Below are 19,851 nucleotides of genomic sequence, written 5' to 3' on the forward strand. Positions count from 1 at the left end.
GAATATTTTCAAACTTAACGGTCATGTGATCCGAGGTCATCAAAGGTCAATTAATGTTAAAAAAATAGTATTTTGGGTGAGAAAATGGGCAAAGAAAAAAATGTTTGAATTTGTACAGTTTTGATGCTATATTCACATCTCACCAATCAAAAATGTCAATAGGTTTACCCCAGGTGACCTTTGTGTGTGAAGTTATATGAGGTCAAAGTAAATTTTCAGACATTTAGTGCAATAATTCCCAGTTCCTAGGTGTGACACGGTTGATATTTTGGGACAAGTTGCAAATGGTATAGGGGAATATTTTCAAACTTAACGGTCATGTGATCCGAGGTCACCAAAGGTCAATTAATGATAACAAACTAGTATTTTTGCGATAACTTGAGAACGAATGGTCCGTTAGGGTTGGGAGTTGCTTCAATTTAATCCAATTGTCGACCCGCATCTGGGTGACCCTTGACCTCAATTTGACCTCTGGTGACCTTTTCATGTTTTGGGGATTTTGACAGTTTCCATGCTATTTTCAGATGTCAAAGGTACCTTCCGATCATAAATGTCAATGGGTTGATCCCCGTGTGACCTTCGTGTGCGGAGTTATACGAGGTGAAAGTTAATTTTCAGACATTTAATGCAATAACTCTGTTTCAAGGTGTGACACGGTTGATATTTTGGGACAAGTTGCAAATGGTATAGGGGAATATTTTCAAACGTAACGGTCATGTGATCCGAGGTCACCAAAGGTCAATTAATGATAAAAAAAACTAGTATTTTTGTGATAACTTGAGAACGAACTGTCCGTTAAGGTTGGGAGTTGCTTCAATGTAATCCAGTGGGTGACCCTTGACCTCAATTTGACCACTGGTGACCTTTTTTGTTTCGATGCTATTTTCAGATGTCAAAGGTACCTTCTGATCATAAATGTCAATAGGTTGACCCCCGTGTGACCTTCGTGTGCGAAGTTATACGAGGTCAAAGTTTAAAAATATTAATGAGGTCACTGGTCAAACGTGAAAAACTCCCAAGTTGCAATAACTTGGCTACTATTTATTGGAATTTCGTCAAACTTGGTATGATGATATTGGTAGATAGTCTCCACACACTGATGTGTGTTGCAATTGATATCATGCATGTTTATAAGGGGGGGGGGGGCTAGCATTATTTCGTTATGAAAAGTTTGTATGCACAATAACTCAACAAGGGAATGACCAATCATTACCATACTCGGTGAGTGGGTGGCCCATAGTAAGTAGATTAACCCTGTTGATTTTGGTGCTCATTCATGAATATTAATGAGGTCATGGGGTCAAACGTGAAATACTCCAAATTGCAATTACTTGGCTACTATTACTAGTCGGAATTTCGTCAAACTTGGTATGATGATAATGGTAGATAGTCTTCACACACTGATGTGTGTTGCAATTGATATCAGGGCTTAGCATTACTTTGGCAACAAAAGTTTGTGAGCATAAATTACTGTTGTTGTATTAGGGCTTTGTTAGAAATTTCCCTATGAATGGAACTAATGAACAGCAGCAAGGAACCATGAAATGTTTTCATTCTGGTTTACAGTGTTTGTATGCATGTTTTAGATGTTTTAATAGTTTATTTCTTATCTTTTGTATTTTATTGGTTATAAGGACCCCTTTGGAAATAAGCTTTAAGCTTAAAGGGTTATCCTTGGCATGTTATCTTCTTTTTGATGCATTTAAGTATATTCCCTTGTTATATTTTAAATCTTTATCTTTATGTGCAATTTTTGGTTTGTATGCAGATGAAGATTGATATCTTGCCGAATAAAATCAAATCAAATCAGCAATGCACATACTCTGCTGAAGGAGCAATCTCTTGGACTCGCTTCGCCACACCAGACAAGGCTCCACTCATCACTGCTGCCCCATCATAGCCCTGACCAACAACATTCTTCCTGTAGTCGAGGCCATATCCGCCCAACAGCTGAATGATGGTCTCACACAGAGAGGCAGCATCCAGGCCATCCGTGTCTTTAAAGCAGGGGAAGCTCTCCTTGATTTTCCCACCATGGAAGTACCTCCCAACTAGTGACAGTTGCTCCGTTTTCCGGTCATCCCTGGTCTCATCAACCAGAATGGAGAACTGCTCAGCCTCCAACATCTCTGGCAAGATCTCGTCGCGGACCATTAGGGCTAGGGTTGCCAACATCTCATTCTGGATCTCAGGACTCGTATACTTGGCATTCCGAGGATCCTCTTCCAGACGCTTCCTGATGATGTCATCATGGCCACTGACCAACCGCAGCAAACGTTTCAGATTACCAACATTGTCGGAAGTAGCGTCTTCCCGGTGGCCTCGCTGGGCAATGTTCTGCATCCCTGTAACGAGGAGGATTTCACCAACTGTCTTGATGAAGTGCCGGTTCTCCCGGACTTCTTTCTTGTGCTGGTCACACAGTAGCTGTTGAACAGAACCGATTTGCATGGAAAAGAAAATATATATACACGTTATTAGAATTGGCAAATTGAAGGGAGCTCTTCCAGATGGACAAAATGATTCCCTTGTTGAATGGAATATGTACGCAATAAGGAGACTATGAAAGTATGAGCAATGAAAAGAGGCAGACAGTGCTCCGGTTATGGAGGTCTTGAGACCAACGTTGAACTAACAATCAATCATGAATGCAGTTCAAGGTCGACAAATTTGTTTTTGCTGTCATTATATAGCGATTAACAATATCAAACTTTCTTGTATTGAGCAGGTGATAAGAACAGGACATTCTTCTTGACTGGGCAAGCAGGGGTCGACATGAGGGACCAGAGACCAGGGGTTACTTTTCAGTTTGTGGATTCTGGCACTGGACCAGGGATTATTTTGGTAGGACCAGGGGCTTTGATCACTTCCTCGTGTTCTGCATCGAGGAGTACCACAGCTTCCAATGAGAAAGTCAACCCCAGAGGCTATAAAACCTGGCTCACATGCATTATTACATACACAACAGTGTTAGTCTGCTCTCAAAACATTAAAAAAGTGCATGGTGCATCTCTTACTCCAGTGTGATCAACTGGAGAACTCTGGGCGATCTGCCCCCAGAAATAGCCCCTGGTGTATAAAATTTCATCAGGACCAGGGGTTATTGATACATTTCAGGGGGCTTATCGCCCCTGGGCCCCGCTTATCAAGAACCCCGTGGGCAAGGATACCCCCAGAAATTATCCCATGGAATCTGGTAATAGTCTACTATTCCCAATTGAATTTGTTGGGTACATTTTCCAGTTAAGTTTGTCAGTAGGGGGTACCAGGCAGCTGGTGCGTGTGTTCTGGTACCTGTGGCTGAACTACCTCAGTCTAAGATGATCAGATGACCTGTGGGATTTTTTTACACAACACTGTACTATGCCTGAGAATTGATTTAGGTGTAATATATACCGTATCTACACTACAAGTTTGGATAACCCGGCTGAAAAACTTCCTCCAAGCTGTTGGACATGACATTTTTCAAGCAAAGGGGCAACCTTGCCAGACCATTTTAGGGTCTACCAAACTATTTGTGTATAGAAAACACAGAGTGGAACTGCAATCCATGGTGAGGCTAGGAAGTGAACACAATCTCTATTTTATGTGCCCTTTTCAATACGACACTCTGGGTCTGGGGGGGGGGGGGACTGGGTACTACCGTACTGCATCATTTTACTGACACCGAGCGAGATCAGCAATGTGGCAACAGGTCCCCGTTAAGTATTCCAAGTTCCCTCAAAGACCAAAATAAAATATCAGTCTCCTGAAGTCATGGGTAGGTGCTCTGGAAATTGAGCTAACTGAGATGAGTGTAACCACTTTCTCAAGTGTATCCAGCACCGACACATGTCTGCGGCAATTTCAATTAATAAATTATTATCCTTCAACTAACCTTTTGACTAGCTTTGAATGACGACCAGGTAACCATCGCGTTGACATGGTAGTCTGCAGCATGGTGCTTTGCGAACTTCCCCTTCTTCCCTTGAGCCTTCTTCCAGTTGTAAAATCCACCACTGGTGAAGGTTTCCTCAGCATGTATGTTCTGGTCAAGGAAGTGGCGACAGGCGAAGCAGAAGGCAGCATCGGAACTCTGAGAATATTCCAACCGAGGGTGCACTTGGTACCATGCTGCCTGGAACGCCCGCTTGTGGTCCTGATGCCTGGCGGGATATGAAATCTTTGGCTGTGTTGGACCATCCGATGGAGTCTGTGAAATGTCATCGGGACCAGGTGGCTTTATGTATTCTGTGAAATACAAAAGCAGGAAGTTGTAAAGAAAGGGCTAGGGTTATAAGATGGATGTTTCCACGGTCCGCCTCGATGTTCAATCATCGTCTTCAACTAGCAGTGCTTAAATTACCTTTCCCAGTTTATTTTTTTATTCGATTGCTACGGGTTCAGGAATCCAATTAGGGCTCATTAAAGGTCATATACATATGACTTCAGTAAATATTTTACCTTAGGTATAGTACACTAAGGTAATATAAGCTACATTTCGGAATTCAAGCGAAAAGTGTGCGAAAATGAGCAGCAACTGGTATTGCGCAACACGCATTGTGACGTCATGGGGTGGACCGCGGGAACCTCTGTAACACAAAGCCAAAAATGGGATCTAAATAGAAACGTACAGAATTGTTCATAGAATAATCTCATCCATTTCTTTTTAAATATCACTTTCCGTCTTTCTATTATCAAGGTGCAAAATCTCAGCATTTAGTGTGTACAGTCTATGGGCAACCTCCGCACCGTGCCCCCATGACGTCATCGATTCCCAAAAGTAAATTGAAATAACTCAGCGATGCAACATGCTAGAATCTTAAAATTTGGGGTGTGAGGTTTTCACGTGCCCTCTTTCCACTTATGCTAGTTTGAATCTATTACATGACCTTTGGCCTTTAAGGAACCCTGGCTGTTTTGATCGTGGATGAGCACCAGCGAAAACTCCCCTAGTGCTCAGATGACATCAAGGCAGGGGTGTAATTAATCCCAACCTGCTCCTGGGCCCCCCGTTTCACGTCCCCATTTGACGGGACAATCGGTGAACTCCAGAAACCCACAAGTCCGCTGCGTTACAGCGGAATCAAGGAAATCATGACCTCGCCCATCACAACTGCAAGCTGAGGTGTATGCTGGAGTCAAACTCGGAATGTTTGCATGCAAAGCGTCACTGATACTGCTCTGCCACCATTCCGCCCAAAAGTGTTCAGAAGTTCTCAAAGTGCCCATTTTCACAATTAGAATTGCCTTTGTCTGTCGGGGCTGGTCGTAGAGCAGCAGAATTATAACAAATAGCTAGCGAATTTTGATCTATTGAATGCCTCAGAGGCTTTTTTTTGGCAGTGCTCTTCAACAAGGCATGTCTCATAGATGGACTCACTCGCACCACCCACGGGGACATGTCAGAGGACTTGAGCACCGTATGTGGTTGACCCTACTGGGTAGTCTTCTGGGAGACACGATGATGTGACACATAATCACTGCTTTAGAAGAGAAGATAAGGAAGCAGCTGGCTTCATGTCTCCTTGATCTTAGGTTTTCAACAGGCATTGTTCGATGACATAGTGTATAGGCTAGATAGAGTTGTACGCCTCAATTTTGAACCATAAATGCCCACACCCTTTTTTCCAATTGTGGAGAATTTCACTGTTCTCACCTACAATACTGCCAATACAGAGCATTACGCTTACAACAGCATACGGGCACGCCTTAGCAGTAGGCTGATAGTTTGGGATTGGTCTAAATTACAAAACAAATAAATTATTATAGCTTATTATTGCAGTCATTTATCTCACGAGGGATCTTTTGAGAGAATCCCCACTCTTCCTACACTAGGTTACATGACCGGACGCAGACGTGAAAGACACAGAGCAGATTGTCACAGGATATTGTGGCATCCACTATCCAACAATAGTTAAAATGTACAGTAGTTACCTTCTCGCTCTACGATAGGGCCGAGTGGTTCTTCATCTGACAGGTCTTCTTCACTCGAATCTCTGTTGTCACCATCTAGACTACTTTCATCGTCCTCGATCTGGAATGATGTCCCTGGCAAATCATATGTGGCTGTACAGATCTTCTTATGCTGTTCATTCTCTCTTGCAGGTGGCTCCTCACTCTGACGTTTTCTCATGGCAGAGAACATGGATCGTAAATCTAACAAGAGCCCAAGGGCACTGCGGTTCCTTGCGTAGGGGTATATGACAATACACATAATATTATCATAGCAAGATTGGGCTCAAATAGTCCAAATAATTGTGGTCCTACTTGTACGCATAAAATAACCAACACTTTTGTGATCACAAATGTGATCAGATTTTTGATCGGAAGGCACTTTTGAGATCTGCATGTGACGTCAAAATTGTAAGAAATATAAAGTCACCTACAAGCGGGTCTACAGATGTGATAACATTGGTGACCTCAGATAACCGTTTAGTTTGAAAATGTTCTACCACCCCATTCACAACTTGTCCCAAAATATCAACTGTATCACACCTTGGCACTAAGAGTTATTGCATTAAATGTCTAAAAATTAACTTTGAACTTGAATACATAACTTCACACCAAAAGGTCACCCGGAGGTCAGCCAATTGACATTTTTGATCAGTGAAATGTGAATACAGCATCAGAACTATTATAAAACTTAAATCATTTTTTCTTTGCCCATTCATGCCCATTTCTCCCCCAAAATACTAGTTTTTTTAACATTAATTGACCCTTGGTGACTTTGAATCAAATGACCGTTAGGTTTTAAAATATTTCCCTATACCATTCGCAACTTGTCCCAAAATATCATTCATGTCACACCTTGGCACTGGGAGTTATTGAATTAAATGTCTGAAAATTAACTTTTGTCAAATTACTGAAAAAAGACAAATACTCAGATATCTTAAATACATTGATATTGTTTATTTTTTTCAAATAGTAGATATAAACTGTACGGTCGTTTTGTAAAATATATGAACTTAAACTTCTCAACTATGGTGGCTCCTTCAAGAAAGCTGTCCGTTTTATCGGTTGGGAGGGTCAGCTATTGTAACTCATCTTTATTGAGTATGGTGAACTGTATGTTCTTTGGTCCATTTCTGCGCTCACGATTGCTGAAGTTATGAGCCTAATTTATGGCTCATGAATCTGCAATGAAAAGATTATAGAAACAAATATTATCTTAATTCATTTGAATACCTGCAGTCTCTGAAAAAATCATTAACTAATGACCTATTGTGTTTTTCATTAAATTGCTCTTTTAGGTTTGCTGCAACTATGAAAATCTGGTTTCATGACAATATAACCACATCAATTATTATAATTCCCGATTATAATGTTATTCGTAATGATAGGACTGGCAACGGGGTGGGCAGCTGGCCTCTGTAAACAAGTTTTCAAGTTTGCTTTGATTACTGGAGAAGTTAAATTTTGTAAATTTGATTGTCATCGATATGCATGGACTTGGATTTAAAGGCACTGAAGACTCGTCCAAACTGCGTGCGGACATCTGAAAAAGTTAACATTCTGTTGCTTGCAAGTGAAGTTTTGTTTGTGTCGCTACAAAATGCAGACAATAATGAAACGTGATACCTTGTTATCTTTAGCTGGATGTTGTTCTAGTTTGTTAAATTTTGGTTCAAATTTGCAAGGTTATTCAAATTTGGTTTCAGTTTCATCAATTTTGTTCAATTTTGTACAGAAATTAAAAATTTGGTTCAAATTTGTTCATAACATTGTCAAGGTTATTCGAATTGGTTGAAATTTTTTTCACGATTTGTTCAACCTTCTTCAAATTTCGCTCCAGTTTCTTCCACTTTTGTTCAAATATTGTTCAAATTTAATTAAAGTTTGTTCAAATTTGGTTGACATTTATTAAAATTTGGAAAAAATATTTGGAAGAAATCTCAAAATATGTTCAAGTTTGTTCAAGTTTTGTTAAGATTTGTTCAAATTGTGTTCAAGTTTGTTCATGAATGTTCAAATTTTGTTCTGGTTTTTTACATATTTGTTAAAATTTGCAAGATTAATGAAATGTGATTTCAGTTTCATAAATTTTGTTCCATTTTTTAAAGAAATATCATCAATTTTGTTTCACTTTTCAAAGAAATATAAAAGTTTCTTAAGTTACTTCAAAATTTGGTTCAAATTTGCTTAAATTTTGTTCAAAGTTGAGCACATAAGACATATGGTACACATATTTTGGTTTAACTTGTGTTTTCATGGAAGTTTTGCAGAGAAATCCAAGTTGCTTTGTGATCACTGTAATAGCTCTCAAGGACTCCACTACCAATTGTTTTACTTGTAGGAATATTTGTGTAGATATGATCTAAACATGAGTTATAGTCTGTTGTAGGAGTAAGTATGATTTGTTTGTATTTGAATGTTCTTGTTAATAAAGAGAGAAGGCTGTTTTTTTCTGGTGTGTTTTGGAGTACATCAACATTCAAATCACCAATAATCAATGTTTGTTGTGAATGATCTTGTGAATGATCTTGTGACTTTGTCACATAGACTTAGAAAGTTATTCAATGCATCATGGAATTGTTGCATGGGAACCTTTTTAGACTTGTAAATTAGTGCAATTTGAATAGTTCCAGCACATGTGTCTTTGGTTGTCAAGGAGATTTCAATATTATTTGTATTCAGAGTATGTTCAGTCAGTGTTGTGATATTATTCTTAGTGTAGATTACAGTGCCATATGGGGAATTTGAGACAGGAGCATGAGATGGGATGTTTTTGAATAGTGTAAATCCTTCAATGTACAGCTCATCATTTGTTACTGCTTCTGATAAATGGCATTCAGTGAATAGTAGAATATCAGCAGATGTGATTGTGCTGTCATGAATAATGTCAGACATGTGTCTCCTCAGTGATCTTACATTTTGATGAATGATGGTGGTGCTGTCCGTACTTTCAAATGCATGGCTGCATATTTTCAACACCTATCTCTTTCATTGTATCTCCTTGACATCTATGGACTGTCTTTGCAGTTGCTGGTCTGAGGGGAAATTGTTTCCGCATAACTTCTGCATTTTTGTTGCGACCAATCCTGAACTGTCGACTACTTCTTGATATTGGTGTCCATGTTGAAGCAAGCTTTCAATGATACAGTTCTCTTTTAGAGTGTCGACATGCTTTACCTACAATAATGTCATCGAACTGTACCCATATAGTGTGAATGTTCTGATCATGTACATTCTCTATATACTTCATTGAGACAGAGGTCAATTCGTTGGTCAATGCCCAAGGAGAGTTCAGTGAATAATCCCATCGTCTTTTGAGGGTTGTTCGGTATGCAAGTCAGTATTTTCTGTTTGACTGTGTTTGGGACATCACCTACGACAATGTCTTGAGATCTAATTGTGAGCTTTAGAGTGTCTAGTTTTGAAAAAAATTCATCATTGTGTGCATTCACTCTTAGGTTTGTCTGATAAACATGTGTAACATTTGATGGAACATTGTCGGCTGTAAACTGTCTATTGTTCAGCAGCGTGAAATCATTATCTCTTTGTCTATTTTCTCTTAGTCGGTTCAAAAGTTCAGCAAAACTCTGGTCATCTTTTTGTCGCATGATTTCAGTTAGTTCAAAGGCCATAAAATGATCTCTCAATAAATTAGATGCAAGTGGACCATAATCATGAGTTAGATCATTAAATATCCATCCATCAAACACTGGCTTGAGTTGAAAGAGATCACCAACAGCAATAATGCTAACACCTCCAAATATGTTCTTGCTACCCATAATTTGTTGCAGTCTTTTATCTATGTATGTAAACATTCCATTACCAACCATAGATATTTCATCAATGAAAATGATTTTCAAATTTTGGAACTTCACTCGAAGTGAGTTTAACTTGTCTGATGTTAATGCCTTGTAATGAAATCCTTGACTAGCTGGAATGAGTAGAGCACTGTGAATGGTACTGCCTTTAATACCATAAGCTGCTTTGCTTGTTGGTGCCATTAGAAGAATGTGAGTATCATCTGGATCACTTCCAGGTTGGCTAGAATAGTATTTCAAAAGTGCATTGTAGAGAGCTTTCAATACTTGAGATTTTCCTACACCAGCTCCGCCAGTGAGAAATGTGTACAGTGGTTCTTGTTTTGTTTTGCACCAATGCAGTACATAGTAGAAGTCTTTCTGTTGTTTCTTGAGGCTGCGTACTAGAGTTCTGTATTCAGAATCAGGCAAGCGAGGTTTTTGCAATTCTTCTATGTTTGCACTATTGACTGCAATCCCAATGTCTTGTCCAATATCGTACAATTCAGGTGATTCATTGGAAGGGATTTTCACTTGTTGTTTATCCTTTTCGTCTCGATGAGCCTTTTCCATATGTTCTGTATTTGGTGCAATCTCATCATACATCTCAGGGTCTTCATTTTCAATATCATCTATTGCCTGGTCAATGATATCTCCACTGTGGTTATATTCTGCTTCCTTGTCTTTAATCTTGGATTCAACCTGAAGGTATCGTTCTTGGTACGTATCACATGACTCTATGATATTATTCTCAGATTTCCAAGGAAAAAACAACATCAGTTGCTCTCTGTAGTACTTTTCTGCATCATTTTCCTTGTTAAACCGAACATATCTGATGATCTTGGCTTTGTTTCTTTTTCTAAAGTTTAATGCACCAACAGTATAGCATTTCACCTCACCAGTATCCTGCATATCATTGTCATCAGCATTATCATGTGATTCATAGTCATGGGTAGTGCTGTCTTTGTTCAATTTGATAGAAGGGTCATCATCATTTTCATCTAATTCATAATCATTGTTAGTGCTCTCATTGCTGTTGTTGTTACTAGTGATATTGAACCAAGCTGCAAAGTCTGCAAGGCAATAATGTTGTAGTGCTTTAGGTCGGACAGCATACTTCCTGATAAGTCCCATACATTCAATATCTGTAGAGTAATCTGGCAACTGTTGAATATATTCCAATGGTTTGATCAGGATTGTTCGATCTTCTAATGGTGAGGTATTTCTAAACACAAACTGCCTGGAGGCTTTTCTGAGTGACATTTGTAAAACCAAGTACACTGCTTCTTGAGCACTCATTTCAACATGATTAAGGAATTTGTTTCCAATGTGTCGTACTTGCTGTTTGATGTCCATGTTCCCTTCTCTTGCTTCTGATGTTGCACGCTGCATAAGGTTACTCATACCTCTTTGTCCTTTGCTAATGTAAGATACAATGTACATGGCACATGCATATGGGTCCAGCACATATTGAATATCCATATTAGCTCTCCAAGTATCTAGCAAGACTTTATTGTAACCATTAATCCTGACTTCAGATGGTGATCTTTTGAGAAAGATTTTGTCTGATGTTATGGATGAACGTATAGCAAGAATGTAATCTCTTTCTGTGCTTTGTCAACATATCTTCAAATGTGTCAGTAATGTCTTCAGCAAGTTTCAAATCATCCATGTAAGCCTTTATGCACTTGTACAATTCTGTAGTTTTGTCATTGCCTTTAACTTCCAATGGTGTTAGAATCATGGTTCTAGGCATTGGTGGGATAGGAAACCCAAAGCGGCAAACACCTTGTCTCTTTTACCTGCATGTCTTTGCATGGCTGTGAGATTGCAAGTTAACAGTTTGGTTGACTGTGTCAGGTATGTTACATGTGACAAATTGATCAATAAATGATGCTACTTCTGTAGGAGCTGCATTTTCATATAAAGGTGCATCTTTGACCCAAACTAGCATGTGAATGTGTGGGGAACCTCTCTGTTGGAACTCAACTCTGTAGAAATGATCAATGATCTCACCAATTGGATGATATGAACTACACAGGAAATTATTCAAGAACCTACGAAACATGTAATCAAAGTGACGTGCACATGTGACAGGGTCACTCTGGATAAGGTCAGATTTCTCATTCCAATTCATGTTTAAGAGTTCTTCATCTGTGAAATGTTTGTTTTTGACTGTTCTTCCAAGGATTTTGAGTAGGTGAAGCCACCTTGTTTCAGCAGCAGAGAATGATAGAAACCATGTTGGGATTCCAAGTTGTCGAATCATTGCAAACAGTTCTTTCTTGAACTTTTCCCAATAGGGAGGGGATCCTCTTAATGTTCGGAATACTCTAAATCCTTCATCTAGGGTCAAGATTTGCTTGATACTTTCATTTGTTTTGAAATGTTGAGCAGTTAATTTCTTCCCTTGTGTTTTTTTCTTTCGCATACTAAGTGTTACTTTCTGCTGTATTTGGCTGATTTGTAACTTTTTGATTTTGTAGAATATGTTTTGGACAGATTTGGCAAATCTTCTATCTTTGTTGTTCTATCATTTTGTTTTGTGTCTTTCATCCGTTTGATGTTTTGTATCTTTTCATTTTGAGAGTACTCCTCATTTTGTTTTGTGTCTTTCATCCGTTTGATGTTTTGTATCTTTTCATTTTGAGAGTACTCCTCATTTTGTCTTGTGTCTTTCATCCGTTTGATGTTTTTTTTCCTCTCATTTTGAGAGTACTCCTCATTTTGTTTTGTGTCTTTCATCCGTTTGATGTTTTGTATCTTTTCATTTTGAGAGTACTCCTCATTTTGTCTTGTGTCTTTCATCCGTTTGATGTTTTGTTTCTTTTCCTTTTGAGAGAACTCCTCATTTTGTCTTGTGTCTTTCACTCTTTTGATGTTCTGCATCTTTTCATTTTGAGAGTACTCCTTATTTTGTCTTGTGTCTTTCATCCGTTTGATGTTTTGTTTCTTTTCCTTTTGAGAGTACTCCTCATTTTGTCTTGTGTCTTTCATTCGTTTCCTGTTCTGTACTTTTTCATTTTGAGTGTACACAAAATCTGTCCTCTTGGTTTTCATTCTTTTTATATTCTTTTGCATTTGTTCTTGACAGTACATCTTGTATTGTCTTGAAGTTCTTTGGTAAATAATGTCTTTTTTCCTTTCTTGTTCTCTGTATGCACTGTTAGTTGCTCTAAGTTTTTGCATTCGTTTAGTACTGTTGGAACAGCTACTACTGGGAGGTAATTTAGTGTTCACTTTCTGTTTCTGTTCATCTTTATTTTGTTGCCACAAGTTTTGTCTGTTCAGTTCTTCTTGTACACGATCTCTTGTTGTTTTTGGTTGTGCAGATTCAAGGTTCTGTGCTACTAGACAGAGATCAGTATTATTAAGTCCATACACAACATCAAAGTGACTTCTATTTGTGTTTTGTATGTAAATTGCACGTTTATTTGTATCTATTCTTTCTGAGAGACTACCACATGCTGGAAATCGTAGCCATTTCCATTCACTACCAGATACAGCATATGTATAAATGTCAGTTTGTAAAAGTTTTGCAGCAGTCATTATTTCCACTTCAGTAGCCCACACTGAATCATCTGACATATGGGATGTTTGAATATAATCCTGAACAGATTTACTAGTAGATGGTAGGTCACATTCCAGAAGAGATTGCACTATTAAGTGTCTTAGGATATGATGATTATTTTCAGACTTTGTTATTATGAATGACAAAGATCGAAAGAAACAATTCCCATCACCTACTATTCTCCAAATATTACATGGTCTTGCAGTATTAGTATACAATATTGGACTGCAAATATTTGGGAAATTTGGATAAGAACTGGTATGAATTTGCTCGTTATTGTCTGTTATGAACTGCTTTAATATAGCAATCTTTCCATCACGCCATAAGTCATCTGGAGGGAAGAAAGTAAATGTGTCATGAGTGTGTATACTTTGCAAGTTAATATCAGTAATGTTCGATTGACCAACTGAATGTTGCTCAACTGCTTTTTCAGAGAGAGTTTTATTTGCATATTGTTGTGACTGGCATGTTTGGTTCGATGTTAAATTTTGCTTTGATTCTCTTCTTGCCTTGTTTCGCTGTCTGTAACTTAATTTTTTTGTTCGTGGCATGACAGAATATTGTGGAAAACAGTTTGTTTTGTTTCAATAGTTTCAACAGTTCCTTTTGGACAACAGTTTTTGTGGGATATTAGTGCAGAGTGATTGACTGTAAATGCTGTTCTGGATTTTTGATATCTATCACAAGCACTTGATCAGTGTGTTAATTTTCTTGGAATGTTTTTTATTGCAATGCTTGGAATTCAAGTACTTTTTGTATCCCTGTGAAATTCTACTTAATATTGTTAAGTGCTTTTTGAGTGCTTTAAATTGTTTTCTGTAAAAGTACTTGTTGAGTTGTCCGTAATTTTGAGCAATTTTCCGGGTTTTTGCTGAGTATTTTATTTGCAGTATTTTCAGTGCTTGATGTAACGCTTTGTTAGCTTTTTATAGAGGTTCTTTTGTTTTTTAGTACTTTTGATATTGTTAGCTCCTTTCAGTGCTTTCCAGCAATTTTCAGCTCCTTTCAGTGCTTTTCGGCTCTTTTCAGTGTTTTTCAGCAATTTTCAGCTCTTTTCAGTGCTTTTCAGCAATTTTCAGTCCTTTACCAATTTTCAGCTCCTTTCAGTGCTTTTTAGCAATTTTCAGCTCTTTTCAGTGCTTTCCAGCAATTTTCAGTGCTTTACAGAATTTTTTAGCTCTTTCAGCATTTGTTACATATATTTTTGGTGAGTATTTGATTTGGAGTATTTTCAGTGCTTTATATTATGCTTTGTTAGTAATTTATAGCAGTTCTTGTACTGTTGATGTTTTATAGCTCTTTTCAGCAATTGGTATTTTTTTGCAGCATTTTTTATGTTCCTCAGTACTTTGCAGCACTTTTTATGCATTAATTTTGAGGAGTTTCCAGGTTTTGGTGAGTATTTTAATGGAGTATTTTCAGTGCTTGATATTATGCTTTGTTAGTAATTTGTAGCGTTTTTTTTGCTGTTTTAGTACTTTCACTATTTATCGCTCTTTTCGGTGCTTTACAGCAATTTTTAGCCCTTTCCAGCAATTTCTATATGTCCTTCAGTATTTTGTTGCACTTTTTATGCATGCAACAATACTTTGTTATGCCTTTTATGTACCTTGCAGTACTTGTGGTACTTTTCTTCAGTATCTCACAGTACTTGTGCGTTTTTGGTACACTTCAGTCCTTTATGCTTGTCCAAGTACTTTACAGTACTTGTTATGCTTTGTTCAGTACTTTCTATGCTTCTTTTCAGTATCTCCTAGTCCTTTCTTATGCTCATTTTTTGGAAATTTGTAGTCCTGTAAATTTTCTGCTTCAATATTGTGGTTGCTTTTCTAGTATATATATGTGGTTTGAATATGGTATTGTTTTGCAGAAATGTTGTATTGTCAGTACTGTGCTTAATACTACTTTAAGATACTAGTTTTCAATAATTTCTTTATATTGTGTTAACAATTCTAAAAACCAGTAAAAAACATATCAATTATATCCACCTTAACAGTTGATACTTACAATGCTGTATGACTTGTTCAGATATCAGTGGGTCCAGCAAGAACTAGAAGAGAATGAAAAAAAATATATATGAATATTTGGGTAGCAAAATTGTTTAGAATTTTTATGAGTACCAGACCTGAGTGGGGGTTGAAATGGCAAGGGAAAAATCTGAGAGGACAAATGCCCCCTCCCCCTGTAGCGCCACCACTGTATCTCACTATTTCCATGGATAAAGAAGTTAAGTCATGTCATCAGTACCCTGTGTGTGAAACGTCTAGGTGCTATGTCGGAGGAGCTATATATATTGCCTATATATATTATTAAGTGGAAAATGGAAAGGATATAAGTTTTTATTGCAGCTTGGTATTTAGTCATGTTTACCTTGTCTGTGGTTAAGTATCAAATTCATAAAGTCACCATAAAAATTATGTTCATATATTTACTATAGGTGATCTGTCAAAAATTGATACAAACATTCAAATAACCAAAGAAAGTAATACCAGTCAAAAGTCACCCAGATGCAGGTCAACTATTGGATTGCAATAGCCAACTCCCAACCTTAATGTCCATCCATGCATGCATTCTATCACTCATCACTGCTGATAATAATCTGAAGTGGAGACTGCTGCTTGACCTCTCAAGTACAAAAGTTGGCAAATTGTCCAAAAGCCAAGTTCAATGTTTGGATAAAGCATGAGGTATCTCACCAGTGGCAACAGCAGCCTAAATAAGCCAGGAAGGAGTTTTGGGGGGGGGAGGGGCAACCGGGGGGGACAAAATAGATTCTTGGGAGGTGTAAACATGTATCAAATGGGGACAACTGTAAAATATCTAACCTCTGAAAATATTGCAATTTGAAACCTGATTACAGAAATTGTAATGAGTACCAGATCTGAGTGGGATTGGTAAGTGGGTTGAAAGGGCAAGGGGAAAAATCTGAGGGGACAAACGACCCCTCTTCCTGAAGGCTGAAGCTGAAGTAGATATTTTTGGTGACAATAACATTAGTCAAGTCATGGGGTCAAACATCCACATTTTAAAATTGTAATAACTGTGCAATTGATATTAAGAATTTATTCAAATTTGACTTAATACCAAATGAGCAGATGATTGATTATGATCATTTTTGGCCTTGTTTACAGCTAAGGTCATAATTATAGAGCAACCCAAGGCCTTTTTATACCAGTTAGAGACACTGGATATATATGAATTTTGATAATTGATTGAATTGTTTGTTCAATTTATTGTTGACAAAAATTGAAGGGGGGTGAGTTGGGGGATATGGCTAATCTATAAACGTGGTCAGTAGATATGTCCTGGTGTAGTAGATGATGCGTATTATGTTTAGTTCTTATATCATCTATATTATGGCCCCTAGAATCAAACATCAAAATGTTATAAATTGCAAATTTGCTATGTTAAGTATTAAAGTTGCCTACAAGTCCATAATTTAAATGGCAGAATTTGATGTTGTTGAATAAAAGGGTTTATGTTGATGAGAGAACCAGATTGTAATCTGCCGCATAATGTGAAACATAGCCAGCTTGGTGACCATACAGTAGTTATTGTTAACATGGTTATTTTGCAGAGACTACTGGTCTAAAGTTAAATGAACATGAATGTTGTGCTTAAACTTTGGAATTTTAAATGATGGAACATTTATACCATTGACAATAACTGATATATTTGAGAGTACATAATTGCTACTGACACATCTGTGTGGTTGTTTTGAAGATGAAATAAGAATATCAAGCTACAATATTGCTATCCCCATATTATTTCTACTTGTACTATAAACTTGCTAAGTTTCTTGAAATCCCTGATTAAATACTAATTGTCTTCATACAATATTTAGAAAAGATACAGAACTCAGAATAGTGCAGTGTGACATAAACCAGGTATAGTAGTAACTTGTTTGATAATTGTACAGACCTGCAGCTACACTACAACCTGAGTACAATCCTGCATCCTTTGGATACATGTCTCCTGTGTGATTAGCCATAAACATTTTGAGATAAATGGTATTAACTATCATGTTTGCTTTTTATTAACTACTTGACTTTGAGTTCCGACGTCTCTATATGTTCCGACAATACAAAATAATTTTTGGACTTTCTTTTTTTTCACCAACATTTTTTCGGACCCAGTTTTTTCAGACCCAAATTTTGTTTGACCAACATGTTTCAGGACATTTTATCGGACCAAAATTGTTTTGGACCAAATTATTTTCTTTACACTACAATTTTTTTTGGACCAAAAATTTTCGAACCAAATTTTTTTTGGAAAACATGATTTCGGGCCAACTTTTTTGGACCAAGATGATTTTGGACCCAATTTTTTTTTGGACCAACATGATTTGGGACCAAATTTTATTGGACCAACATGATTTCGGACCAAATTTTGTAAAGAAATTGGTCTGAAAAATGGGGGTCCAAAAAAAAATTGGGTCGCAACAAATTTATTCCCAAAAAATTGGTCCCCAGAAATTTGGGTTACAAAACTACTTCTCTTGGTAAAACCAAAGTTGTGGATAACAAAAATTGCCCTGAATTTTTTTTTTTGTCACAACATAGAGACGTCGGAACAGAGAGAATTTGGAACATGTTGGAACATGGAACATACATTTATCATATTAAATGCAAAACAAAGGTATTACCTTACTGCAGCGACCCTGAACAAGTTGAAGGATGAAGTTGAAATGAACTTAAGTGGACTGTTGATTGTCCCGTGGACTGTACTGAAGGCTGTATTATCAGTCTGTGTCACTTTCTGAAGTCACCAGCATAAATTCCTGAAAATGAAATTCAATTACGATTTTCTTTCAGCACTGATCAAAAAAGGCAAAATCAATAGCTATAAGACAGTCTTACTAAGAGTAAGAAAGTAAAATTGAACAAAATGTTCATGTTGGAAGAACTACCTGAATGCAGTGCAATGCCTATGTGTTGCCGGGTATGGGGGGTGGATGTGCCCTCTCCAGAAACATTGTGCCTCCTCCCCCCAGATGGGATGTGGAGTGTTAAAAAAAGTATTCAAACCAAAATTTCTAAAACACAATCAATCATTTCAAGTTGCAAAATATAGCACAAGATTGCATCTAATGACCCTTCATTTCTCAAAAATTTCTCCAAGTGAAAGGGTTAATTGCTATTTTTTGTATAATGTTTTATCTGCTTCAATTAAAAATGTAATTCCAGACAGATTAATAACCCCAAAAAATAAGACAATTCTTGAACGTAAAGTTAGCACCAGATTGAATTCGAACCCTTAATTTATAAAAGAAATCTCAAAGTGAAAGGATTAATTTCCATATTTATTCTTTTATCTGTCTCAATTAAAACGAAACTTCAGACAGAATAAAAATAACACAATTCTTGAACATAACTCATAATTGAAAGTTCTTGAAGCCCATCTATATTCATTATGAAAAAATTGGAAAAGAATTGTTTACATGCTCCATGGAACAGTATGGTTAGTTGCATACTTCTAGACTAACCTAGTACTAATGTTACTAGTACTTCTAAAAACTTGTAAATTGGTTGAATATACTGGCCCTGGTTCCTGCCAGCACTGTATTACTAAATTACAAATTAATACTTGAACTGAAAGCCTAACAAAGGATTTTAACACTAATAGTACTAGGCTAGCATTCTTGACTAGCTGGATATACTTCAAAGTTTGTTTAGTCACAAATCCTGATTCCATTCCAAACTTATCCAGTATCCAGTAATAAATTTACATTAATTTACATTAAATGCAAAACAAAGGTACATACCTTACTGCAGTGAAACGGAACAAGCTGAAGTTGAATTGAAGTATTAACAAAGTACTTGAAGAAGACTGTCCTGTAGGCTGAATGCTTTGTTATCAATGTAGTATTGTTGAGTCTGGCTCTTTCTGAAGTTAGCAGCAGAGTGATCACCTGTTGTTCGATACTACTCTGTAAGTACAACTTACTAACTCCCAATCAGGTCACCCAGGGATTTGGTAGTTAGGACTCCCTGGTACAAGGGACACCAGCATCTTCTCACTCAACACAGACTCAAATTTAAAACCCAACCAATCTATCATTAGACTCCTTATAATTGATGATAATAGTTTCTGCATTATACCCTATCAAAGGGTCAAATTGGTCCAGTACACAATCAAGATAGGTGTTTGTATAAAACGCCTGTGAAAGTATGATTAATGATTATGGGAAAGTTGAGTAAGTCATGTATGGTACCTTTTAAGGGGGGGGGGGGTAATATATTGGCCTGTAGTATGGAACTTCATTGGAGGTGTAACAAGAGGAAATATTTTTACTGACCATGTTTATATGCATATAGGTATTGCAACTGTTATCAATGTTAGTAGCCTTATGCTATTTTTAAAAATGTGCCCCTATTTGTTTCAAAACTTGTCCCAATACATCAGCCATGTTGGACTTTGTCAACTAAAAAATTAACATCTGTCAGTGGGCATTTTTCTGTCAATTAATAAATTAACATATTAGTGGGCATTGTTTGCCCATTAGTGACCTTAAATGACCTGACAGTTTTTATCAAAAATGTTCCCCTC

The 19,851-nt window shown here is 37.2% G+C and overlaps 2 protein-coding genes and 1 long non-coding RNA gene across 3 annotated transcripts; all 3 read right to left on the reverse strand.

The window, feature by feature from the left end:
* Window positions 1-1,806: 1,806 nt before the first annotated feature.
* On the reverse strand, window positions 1,807-6,282 carry LOC139984625 (zinc finger MYM-type protein 1-like). Its single transcript, XM_071998578.1, has 3 exons — window positions 5,917-6,282; window positions 3,878-4,230; window positions 1,807-2,427 (listed from the first exon to the last, which is right to left on the reverse strand). The coding sequence occupies exons 1-3, from the start codon at window positions 6,194-6,196 to the stop codon at window positions 1,807-1,809; spliced, it is 1,254 nt and encodes a 417-aa protein (XP_071854679.1). The 5' UTR covers window positions 6,197-6,282.
* A 28-nt stretch (window positions 6,283-6,310) lies between these two features.
* On the reverse strand, window positions 6,311-18,458 carry LOC139985206 (uncharacterized). Its single transcript, XR_011799347.1, has 3 exons — window positions 17,948-18,458; window positions 15,310-15,352; window positions 6,311-7,116 (listed from the first exon to the last, which is right to left on the reverse strand). It is a non-coding gene; the product is annotated as an uncharacterized lncRNA (long non-coding RNA).
* On the reverse strand, window positions 12,171-14,270 carry LOC139984468 (uncharacterized). Its single transcript, XM_071998386.1, has one exon. The coding sequence runs from the start codon at window positions 13,851-13,853 to the stop codon at window positions 12,171-12,173; it is 1,683 nt and encodes a 560-aa protein (XP_071854487.1). The 5' UTR covers window positions 13,854-14,270.
* Window positions 18,459-19,851: the final 1,393 nt, after the last annotated feature.

The sequence above is a fragment of the Apostichopus japonicus genome, chromosome 17 (assembly GCF_037975245.1).
Source record: "Apostichopus japonicus isolate 1M-3 chromosome 17, ASM3797524v1, whole genome shotgun sequence".
Taxonomy (NCBI): domain Eukaryota; kingdom Metazoa; phylum Echinodermata; class Holothuroidea; order Aspidochirotida; family Stichopodidae; genus Apostichopus; species Apostichopus japonicus.